Here is an 11,642-nt window from a genome sequence, read left to right on the forward strand (position 1 = left end):
CAGTGCCACTTCCAGCTTTTTTTTTTCTTTTTGCTTATGTGGTGCTGAGGAATCGAACCCAGGGCCTCTGGCTTGCAAGGCAAGCGCTCTACCACTGAGCCACCTTCCCAGCCCCTCTTTGCCCAGTTTCAAAAAGAAGAATCCTGGGATGAAATATGATTGGCCAAGACTGAGTCATGTGACTTCTGGAAACCAATCCACTGTGGGAGGGGTGAGAGATACATGGCAGCGTGAGGAGGCGAGAGACATGGCTTTGCCAAAGGAGAGGAGAGTGAGGGAGTGTTGAGATAAATAGACCTTCATTTCTGGGGGGCCTAATGTGGCCAGATGTAGATGTAGAAAGAAGGCTTGGCATTTCCAGGGGCCCTTGAGAAGCTACAACACAGGTCTCTCCAGTCATAGATACACTACCCAACATACACTAGAGACTCCATGCACACACACACACACACACACAGCTGGCCACATAAACCATACAGTTCACACCCACTTCCACCACACATAACACACAGCACACAACAGACGTACCCTCTGCCTTCTAGAGCTTTCTCTCACACAGACAGTACCATATACACACAAACACCATGTGCACCACACAGCACACTCACCATGCACATCACATCACACTCCTATACTGCACACCTACACCATACACACACATGGGTCAATGCAGCAGGCAGCAGTGGGTGTGGGAACCTGCATCAGAGCCCATGCCAAGACAACAACTATGGGCACCAAGGATGGCAGCGCTGCCAGCCCTGAAGACAGCTTCTTTTCCTCCAGGTGACAAAAATGACAGTCTCTGCAGGCTATAGAGAACCTTAACTCAAAGATGACATTCAAAAATAGATTCAACAAACAGTTGTGAAAACAGCAGAACTCATAACTGCATAGAGGTACCAAGGAAATGGAGCTAATTGAACAAACAGAAGACTAAACAAAAAAAGAAAGAAATGAAAAAGAAATCGGAAGTGGAGCTTTGACTCAAATGGTAGAGCTCTGGCCCTAGGCAAAAAAGCCAAGTGAGAGCCTGAGGTCCTTAGTTCAAGCCCCAGTGCTGTCATGGACATACACAAGGCCGGGGATACTCTAAAAGTCATGTTCTAGGGTATCTAGTCAGAAAGACAGCCAGCACTCTACTGAATTCCAGTCCACTCTTTGTTCTGAGTATAGAGTGGACCAAATGCATGGACTATACTACTGTGGCCATCAGCAAATTCTGTCTAATGAATGTGAGAGGTGGTCTCTGATTCTCCTGAACTGAGGACTACCTTCTCCCTACTGACTGTAGCGGGCTCTGACCAAGCTCTGAACCTTTTCAGCCTATGTAATACCTATGTTAGACTGTTAAAGTTGTTATATTTTATTATTAGTTACTGTGGTTAACTTCTTACTGTACCTATTGCATAAATACAGCTTTATCATACATACATATAGGAAAAAACATGTATAGGATTTAGTAAGGGTTCCTATTTTACCATTAAATCAAGTGTAGCAGGGAGGTTTGCAATGGTGTCACTCCTTTGAACAATTAATTCATAGTTTAACAAAATAAATACCTGGAAGCTGAACCATGTGTTGCCAGGAATGGTGGGGAGGAGGAGGAGGGGAATCAAAGGAAGAAGGGAAGACAAACGGAGAGAGATGAGTATAGTCATGATTGTCAGTGTACATCTGTGGAAATGGAACCACATAACTTGAGGGAATGAATGGGGTTGGGAGAAATCGGGGTGGCGTTGGTAGAGAATAATGGAAGGGGTGGCATTGATTAAGATGTATTTACTCACTCATAAGCAGACATATTGAAATAACACCCCTTTGCACAGTTACTTAAAGATAACAAAACTATATATGTATAATTATATATATGCATAATCTATATATAGACATATAAATTATATAATTCATAGACATATATTGTATATATCTATAATTATGCATAATATATCTATATATAGATATGTATAATTTCTATTTTATATGTGGATATGTGTGTGTGTATGTGTGTGTGTGTGTTTCATTGGGGGTCTTGCAATGTGTCCCCATGGGGCTGACATGGGTAAGGAGAACACTAGCACACCCTACACTATACACTGTACACTATAGTTTTTGTTCTTCTCTGTATGTGGGGAGGCTAGATGGCTCCTTTGCTGGTGGGATTCCAGTGGGGCTTGGTCAGTGGGAGGACTCAGGGGCTTGGAAGTGGAGAGAGGGGCTGTTAGGATTTACCACTGCCTTTGTTTTCAGGCTGCCTCTGGGGACAGTGGCACCATGACTGTTACAATGGGAACCCTCCCCATGGTCTTTTGTCTTACTCCGCTAGCTATAGGCTGGATCTACTTCTTATTTTTGCTGGTGTCTAGGTGCTTAGGCAAGTCCGTTTTATCTCTCTGTCTAAATCCTGAAATCTACCTTTCTGGTGAAGTCTCTAGTTTTGAATTCATCCAGGATGAACTCTGCTTCCTGCTTACACTGTGACTGATATATTGTCTTTCATTGTCTTTTTTCCCCCCTCCCTTCCTGGAAATTTCATTAGTTGGATGATCATTTATGTTAGTCATCTATGTCTATTTTTTTTGAAGTTTTCTAGATTATGGAGCATTTCCTTATTTCATTCTCCCATCCTGTCCAATGAATATTTTCTTCTTCCCTCCCTCCGTCCCTCCTTTCCTTCCTTCCTTCCTTCCTTCCTTCCTTCCTTCCTTCCTTCCTTCCTTCCTTCCTTCCTTCCTTTCCCTCCCTTCTCCACCCTCTCCTTCAGAGAGGAAGGTCTCACTGAGTAGACCAAGCTGGCTTTGAACTGTTGATCCTCTTACTTTAGTCTCCTGAGTGCTGGGATTACAGGTATGTACAACCATACTGGGCTTGAAGTGTTTTTAAGTTTCTGAATTAAAGTTTAATTTTCAAGGGTCTTTTCTTATATTCTTGATTTCCTTTGCTTCATGGCCATCTGCTTTTGTCGCATAGATACAGTAACTTCTCTAAGCCCAAGAGTAATGGGAAGTTTTGTTCTTTCTTCTTCCCTCCTTTTATTTGGCCAGTACAAAGGCTTGAATGCAGGACCTCACACTTGCCAGGCTTTCTTGCTCAGAGCTGGCACTCTACCACTTGAAACATATCTCCAGCCTGACATTTTGCTGGTTAATTAGACATAGAGCCCCAGGACTTTTCTTTTCCATCTGGCTTTTTTGAATTGTGATCCTCTGGATCTCAGCCTTCAGAGTAGCTGGTGAGCCACTAGCCCAAAGTTTTTGATTTCTTAAAGTTCTGTTTCTCAAATTATTTCCATTTGCTTTGGAGGTTGGTTCATTTGTTTACTCTTCTTGATCATCTCCTTTGTGTTGATGACTTTCTGAATGTGTAGGGAACTTTGATTCCTTTTTCACAAAAGTGGGAAAGTCAGCTTTTTCCCCTGGATACTTGTTATATCTTCTTAGGAAAATTCAGGCCACTGTTCTATGCACAGTAGCTTTGAATCATGCTTGACAGTCTTGCTCTGGAATGCAGAGGTGTGTGTGTGTGTGTGTGTGTGTGCACGCACAGGGGAGGTAAAAGAGCTAGATCTCCAAGGAAGAACAGGAGTCTTCCACATGGAAAGTGAGCTCATTGAACAACACCTACAAGTGGACATGTCTTGCAGCTCAGTAATATTACCTGAACACTGAAGTGGAGAACAAGTTGGAGGGAGAAGAGGAAGCAGCAATAGAAGGGCTTAAGGGAAAATGGAGTCAAACTAGTTTTAGAAGATCATGATGACTGAGCTCATAGAGACTCTCTGGACCCTGTTGGACTAAGCTAGGTGAGCCATGTGGCTTGTGACATGGGGCTAGAGCCACTTCACATTAGAAATGGAGGGGAAAAACCTAAGGTTGGGACAGCCATAGCTCTGAATGCTTCCTGTCATTGAGATGGAGATGGGAGGAGGCTCAGGAAGAAGCTTCAGTGTCCAGGTTGTGACCACTTGCTACACCAGCTCTCAGATTAGTGGTCCCAGTCCTGTGTCTCCATGGATCTGGCCCTAAGTCCCAGGGAACTTCAGCAAGGATGGGGCTCAGGGTTTGTCTTCTACTTGAGGCCTTCTCATTGGACGAAGGAGAATTCCAATCTTGATGTCAATGGGGTTTACAGCAAGAGGTCCACTGGATCATGAATGCATTTCACTAGCCATGTAGAGAGATACAGACACCTGAGAGGTTAGTGTTCTTTCTTTTAAAAATATTATTATTATTGACAATTACATAAGTCAGGTAAAGAGTACATTTCTTTTTGGACAATGTCATCCCTTCCCTAGCTGTCTCCAGCTTTTCCCTCCTGTCCCCACCCACAAGTTGTATAGTTCATTTTCAACATAGTGTCCAGTGAGTACCACTGCTGCATTTGTTCATCCTTTGTCCCTCCATTTCTGTGAGCCCCCCTCACCCTCCCAAAGACAGATAAATAAGACAAAAAGAAAGCAAAACAAAAACAACTAAGAAAAAGCCACTTGTTTCCGTTTCTTGGAGTTCATTTCGATAAATATTTTACATGATCAGAGGCACATACGAACTGTGCCTCTAAAGGTAGCCTCCTTCGGTCTCACTGGGTGTGAATGCCTAGAGTACTGTATCATTTATCATGTCCCCGTGTATTTTAGTTCTAGCTTCCACATACGAGAGAAAACATGAGCTTTGTCTCTCTGAGGTTGGCTTGTGAGATTAGTACCCTTGTTTGACTTCTGTGGTTCATACGGAACATTCCTGAGGGTAGCAGGAAATGAGATCTATCGCTAAGCTAACAGCCAACAAGCCAGCCACTTCTATGGCAGGAGGTAACTCCTACCAAGCCCCTTTCCAGTGATCAAGGAATGCAGCCTTGTCCGCAGTGCTTCACAGACTTGGCTTCTGGACACAAGGGAGTGGAGGAGAACAGGATAACTCCCATTTCTCCTGTGGGTTCTGTTTTCTTGTGGGAGCTTCCTGTGTTACAGATGTGCTGGGGCCAGGCTCTGCCACCACTAGAGGATGCTGCTTTTCCCTTCCCCAGCAGAGACAAAGACTCTAGGAATCAGTCTAGGGCATGGCTACAGGGAGGAGCTACCACTCATGCCAGGGGAAAGTATGATCTTGGAAACGGAGATTTGGCTTTGGGTTCAAATGGCAGCCCTGCCACCTGTAAGTTGAGTGGCTGGAGAAGACTTCAGGCACAGCCACCCAGTGAGGAAGTGTCTGTGCAGAGAAGAAGGATCCATCCACACAGCTTCCTGTTGGAGTTGAGTGTGTACTGGACATGTCAGACCCCATTTTGTGTATTCCTTCTCAGGGAAAGAAAGGGGGAACTGTTAGATTGATATGGATAAAAAGTGGTGGACAGCTAAGCTCACGCCTGTAATCCTAGCTTCTCAGGAGGCTGAGATCTGAGGATCATGGTTCTAAGCCAGTGTAGGCAGGAAAGTCTGTAAGACTTACCTCCATCAGAAAACTGGAAATGGAGCTATGGCTCAAAGATGTAGAGTACTAGCCTTGAGCAGAAAACTCAGGGACAGCTCCTAGGCCCTGAGTTCAAGCCCCATGACTGACAAAAGAAAAGAAACAAAAGGAGTTGTGAAGGCTAAAAAGAAAAGGAGAAAGAAGAAAGAGGAAGATGAAAAGAATGAGGAATAATGAAGATGAAGTAGATGAAGAAGATGATGATGAATAAATTGGTTCTGTTTTTTTCATCTTTATAAAGCATTTAACCCTCTTGCATATAACTCACTCCTTCTAAAGAAAAAAATGTTGAAATGTAAGGCTGTGCAAGATTTGTTTTTAAACCAGGTAGTGTCTTTTGTATAGTTAACACTCTACTGAATGTGCCATTAAAGCCCTATCCTGGTGGTATTTTCAATAGTTATTAACCTTGCCCAATACCATATAGAGCTTGTAAACTGGCATGGACATTTTTTTTCATTGTGGAGCTTGAACTCAGGGCCTGGGCATTATCCCCGAGCATTTTTGCTCAAGGCTAGTGCTCTACCACTTTGAGCCCAACTCACTTCCAGTTTTCTGGTCATTAATTCTCAGATCTCAGCCTCCAGAGTAGTTAGGATTACAGGCATAAGCCTGTGCCCAGGAGCTTTCCTGCTTTTGTTGTTGTTGTTGGCCCTGGGCCCTGAACTCTGGGCCTGGGCGCTGTCCCTCAGCTCTTCAGCTCAAGGCTAACACTCTACCACTTGAGCCACAGTACCACTTCCCCCTTTTTTTTTTTCTGCTTATGTGGTGCGAATCAAACCTAGGGCTTCCTACATGCAAGCAAGCACTCTACCACTGAGCCACCTTCCTAGCCTCCTTTCTTGCTTTTTAATTAATGGGGGAGGGGGGAAGAAAAAGCATCTATTCCCCTAGAGAGATAACATCACTTCCTTCTTTTGTGAGAAGATACTATGATGCTGTGTGGGCCTGTTCTGTGATTCCAGGACAGAGATAAGAGTTATGCCTTAGAGATGGGGGAGTGGGGAGACAAAGTTTCAGCCAGGCAGCATCACCTGCCTCTGCTGCAGGGTTGCAGGCATGCATCATGCAGCCAGGATGCAGAAAGCTGGGTTGTGAAGGAGGAACAGCTTTTCTTAGAAAGTCAAGCAGGAAAGAGTGGGTCTGAAGGAAGATAAGATGGCTACATATCCACTGCTAGTGAGTGGAAGTGTGAATGAGGGCAAACCTAGTTCCTATCCGGGATCTGGCTGTTGGCAGGGTGACTCCAGACAAATAGCTTACTCTCTGCTTCAGTGCTCCATCAGGAAGACAGCAATGAAAAGGAGCACCCTTTGAGCAAACAGGATGATTAAAGAAGGTGATTGCTGTAGTCTAGACAAGGGCCACTGACATAATGCCAGGGGACATTTCCATGGGAAGTCAGGGATGGTTTTATCAGGAAGTTGTACATGTCCAGAATTTAGGAGGTGCTCTTGAAGCAGATATGTGTCCTTCATCAGGGACTCTAAGCACATTGCCTTGGGGAGAGAATGGTGTTAATGTATTTAAAACAGAACAACCCTTGCAATGTGTATTTCATCTGCCTTGTAATGTCCCTTGGCTCCAAAGGAGAAAAGAATATCTACTCATTTAACCCTTAGGACCCACTCTCCAAGTGTTCTGCTTATACCCTTTGCAGCCCATCTTTTCTTCTCGCTCCCTGGCTGACTCTTTAGCTACACTGTCCCAACCCTTCTACCCCAGAGGGTTTGTCCTTGTCCAAGCCCTTGGTCTGGGCCACAGATCTAACAGCCTCCTCTATGGAATAACTTACTTCCTTGTTTACATGCCCCTTGGCTGTCTTCTCATCCCTTGGCTGTGAATTCCTCCCTGTCCTGGTGGGCTTTGTGTGGCTCAATAGAAAGTTAGGTCTGCAGTTAAGGTTGTGGAGGGAGTTTATAACAAGGCACCTTCTTGTGCCCATTTCAGGGGTGAGGAAACTGAGTTTGAGATTGGCGAGAGGAGAGGATGCGGAGAGAGAGAGAGGAGAGGAAGAGTCAAGAGGAGAGACAGAGATAGATGGGCAGACAGACAGACAGGGAGGGCACCCTAGCAGACAGTGTAATTGCAATAGATCCAGCGCGGCCAGGGTGGGCGTAAAGCGTGCCCTGCGTGCTGCAGGCTGCTGCTGCGGGGTCCTGGGCTTGGGGGCTTGCGGTGGGCGTGGCTCTGGGAGCGTCCTGGGGGCGGGAGCAGCCCGCTGGGCTCCGCGGGAGGCGGCTTGAGCGGCTCTGATCCACACCCCAAAGCGCAGCCACCATAAGAGCAGGTGAGGCCTGGGCGGGCCTTTAACCCTTTTGGATCTCAGTCAGGGCCGGGATTGGAGGGACCCGTACTCCGATCCTCCCAGAAGCAGAGCGCGCTGCTGCTCCCTGGCATCTGAGCCCTGGGCTCCAAGGCTTCCTGCGGGGCTGGGGCGCACCGTGCCTGGCGGTGGAGCTGAGCTGGAGTAGCGCCTCGCCTGAGGGGCTGTGGTTCACTTCCTCCCGGTGACTGCCATCAGAGGAGGTAAGGGGCACACCAAGAGCCTGGGTGGTGGGCACGGAGACTGTATAACGCTTATAGGGGCAGTGTGTGTCCTGGTGTGTGTGTGTGTGTGTGTGTGTGTGTGTGTGTGGTGTAGTTGCAGCCAAGCCCTATTCTCTCCTGAGCTGCCTGGAAACTAAATCCAGACAGCATTCTGCTGATCTTGTTTTAATCATCTGCCTCTCGCCCTGGGTGCTGGTGGCTCATGCCTGTAAACCTCGCTACCCAGGAGGCCGAGATCTGAGGATTGTGGTTCAAAGCGCTTATCTCCCAGTAACTACCAAAATAAAATAAAGCCATAAGTAGAGCTTAGTCGGCCTCCCCTTTCCAGGATTGGCACCCATTTGGGTGTGCCTGGAGGACCTGAGGCTCCCAGGTTCTTACAGGTCAGTGGGACCCAACCTAGCAGCATGAAGGTGATCACCCCAAGGTGAACTGAAGGGCTGCAAGAGGACAGATGGGTTCTTTGAAAGGAAGCTACTGGTCCTGAGCTGACATCAGTTGTAAGGCAGTGTTTGGGGTGACAGGAGGTGGACCCTGGGTAGACTGCCTTTCTACCCGATCAGCAGAGGCACCTGGAGCATCTCTGCCCCTGCTGGTTTGACTGATCCACATCCCAGCAGCCTAAACAGGACCCTGGCTCTGGAGCTCCTGGAGTGGACAAGGTTTGGCTTGGTTAGTAGACCTGGGATGTCCATTTCCAGCGTTGCCACCTGTCAGACATCAGTTTGCCTCTTGCATTGACACTAACTACCCTTTCCGTTCCTCTTTTCAAAAGGCATTCTGTTTGGAAGGGTGGGTGCTTAGGATTGCAGATCCAGACCGACCAGGGTTCTAGCTTCACCTCTGCACCTTCAGAGAGTGGGGCACTGCCTAGTACCTTCCATGTCAAAATGTCTACCCTTGGCATCACCACCTGGAAGCTCTAAGGTCCAAGTTTCAGTTTAGTCTTAGCACAAGGCAGGGAGGTGGAGAAGGTTGTACCTGGTACTGAGGATACCCCAGGGCAGGGGCAACTGTGTGGGGCATAAAGATGTGCAACAGTCTGGCATGTTTAGGGATTGCAAACTGAACAGGCGATTTAATCGTTGGCGTAGTATAATTTGTGGAGAGGACAATGTCTTCATGACAGACAGTAGGAAGAAGCTAGTGTGCAGATGAGACAGTCTGCAACCCTGGGAGTCATCACTTTGCCCTGTGTCACTTGAGAAACAAGGCTGGTGGGGCAGGGAGGGGCAAGACAGGAGGATGCACATGGGCCCCTTCAGAAGACTTACATGGTCACTGTGCTCAACAGCCTTTCTTGCTGTCCCCATTGAGATCAGATGTGACCAGAGGCTTTCTACTCATGGTCTCTGAACAAGTCTGTCCCCTATCTCTGCATACCAACTTATGATCAAAGCAGCCTTCGATCTGAAGAGGGCTGACTCAGTCAGCTTGCTTGCTGTTGGGACTGAGGCTAAAATGCTTCTGAGTCTTTGGTTTTCATCCATGAAATGCATTGGTAATACCCATGTTTCAAAATAAAGTAACTAGTGGGGCACTGGTGGCTCATGTTGTAATCCTAGTTACTCAGGAGGCTAAGATCTAAGGATCATTATTTCAAACCCAGCCCAGGCAGAAAAGTCTTTGAAACTCTAATATTCAATCAATCATCAAATCGAACTACTTAAAGATAATAAAAATATAAAAAAGCAAAAAAAACAAAATGAACCAGCAAAAAACTGGAAGTAGAGCTGTGGCAGAGAGCCAACCTTGACTGAAAAAGCCAAGTGAGAGCCTGAGACCCTGAATTCAAGCCCCAGTAACAGCACACATATACAGAATAAGCTAGCTAATACATGCAAGAATCGAGCACATCTTTAGCATACAACAAAGGCTTTGTATAAGGTAGCAATCATCAGATGCTGGTCTCTTACCTAAAGCCTTAAATGATAGCTCCTATTTCTCCAAGGAGATTGCTTTGGGGTGAAAGCAGCCAAGAACCATCTCCTGGATCCTTGCTCCTTCTTAGATTCCATCCTAGAGGTGCAAGCCTGAGACATGTTTTTTTTTTTTTTTTTTTGCCTTGCAGGCATCATCTCTGACTTGGATCCTTTAGTTCAAGAACTACTGGATCTTCTCACATTCACCATGAATACTTCTCACTTCCTGGCTTCACTTTCCCCAGGATTTTCCTGGGGTGGGAACCTAAGCCACCCATTGGGCATCCTATACAACTTCTCTGACAACTGCCAGGATTCCATGGACTTGCTGGCCTTCATCGTCACCTGCTACGTCATTGAGACCATCATAGGGGTCTTGGGGAACCTCTGCCTGATATATGTAACCATGAAGCAGAAAGATAAAACCAATGTGACCAACCTGCTCATTGCCAACCTGGCCTTCTCTGACTTACTCATGTGCCTCATCTGCCAGCCACTCACGGTCACCTACACCATCATGGACTACTGGATCTTTGGCGAAGTCCTGTGCAAGATGTTATTCTTCATCCAGTGTGTGTCTGTGACAGTCTCCATCCTGTCACTTGTCCTTGTGGCCCTGGAGAGGCATCAGCTCATTGTCAACCCAACAGGCTGGAAACCTACTATCCTTCAGGCCTACCTGGGGATTGTGGTAATCTGGCTCATTGCCTGCTTCCTTTCCCTGCCTTTCTTGATCTACAGCATCCTTGACAGTGTCTTCCACCAGGAGCACCCCAAGGCTTTCGAGTTTCTGGCAGACAAGGTAGTGTGTACTGAGTCCTGGCCCCTGAATCACCACCGTGTCATCTACACCACCTTCTTGCTGCTCTTCCAGTACTGCATCCCGCTGGGATTCATCTTGGTGTGCTACTTGCGCATCTACCTGTGCCTGCGGAGGCAGGGACGTGTGATCCACAGGAGCACCTACAGCTCACACGAGGGGCAGATGAAACGGGTCAATGGGGTACTCGTGGCCATGGTGGCTGCCTTTGCAGTGCTCTGGCTGCCCTTACACATATTCAATACCCTGGAGGACTGGCACCCTGAGGTCATCTCCGTGTGCCATGGTAACCTTATCTTCTTGGTGTGCCACCTGCTTGCCATGGCCTCTACCTGTGTCAATCCTTTTATTTATGGCTTTCTCAACACCAATATCAAGAAGGAGATCAAGGCCTTTGTGCTGACCTGCCAGCATTGTTGTACCCTGGAGGAGTCAGAGCCTGTGCCCCTGTCCACAGTGCACACGGAAGTGTCCAAAGGGTCTCTGAGGCTAACTGGCAGGTCTAAGCCCATCTAGCTGTTTCTAGGGATTCTCCTGTCACAGTCCTTGCGTTTCACTTAGTGAAGTGGTTATGTTGTAGGTGGGAGACAGGACCTGCCTTATGGGGGTCAAGAATAGGCTGGCAAGGCAATTTTTTTTTACATCTTCTGTGTTCAGGGGATATAAACCATTTTCTTTTGGGATAATTCTGTTTCCAGATTGGGTAAGTTGGGCTTCTGGATGCTACAGCTGCCTGTAGCTGGCAAGGTTCACTCCAGTAACTCAGCAACAGATGCTTGGCCTGGGAAGCCTCTGGGGAGAAGGAGAAAGAGAGAGGGGGGGGAGAAAGAAAGAGAGACAGAGAGACAGAAAGAGAGACAGAGACAGAGAGAGACAGACAGAGAG

General features: G+C 47.0%; 1 protein-coding gene across 1 annotated transcript; it reads left to right on the forward strand.

Annotated features, from left to right (window-relative positions):
• The first annotated feature begins 10,145 nt into the window (after nucleotides 1–10,145).
• On the forward strand, nucleotides 10,146–11,273 carry LOC106001629 (neuropeptide Y receptor type 4-like). Its single transcript, XM_013036673.1, has one exon. It carries the CDS (start codon nucleotides 10,146–10,148, stop codon nucleotides 11,271–11,273), a length of 1,128 nt encoding a protein of 375 aa, XP_012892127.1.
• The last annotated feature ends 369 nt before the right edge of the window (nucleotides 11,274–11,642 follow it).

Source organism: Dipodomys ordii, unplaced genomic scaffold (genome assembly GCF_000151885.1).
Source record: "Dipodomys ordii isolate 6190 unplaced genomic scaffold, Dord_2.0 Scaffold333, whole genome shotgun sequence".
Taxonomy (NCBI): Eukaryota; Metazoa; Chordata; class Mammalia; order Rodentia; family Heteromyidae; genus Dipodomys; species Dipodomys ordii.

Bases quoted from the DNA above. Each gene is read 5' to 3' on its own strand.
- LOC106001629 (XM_013036673.1), top strand. From the start codon at position 10,146: ATGAATACTTCTCACTTCCTGGCTTCACTTTCCCCAGGATTTTCCTGG.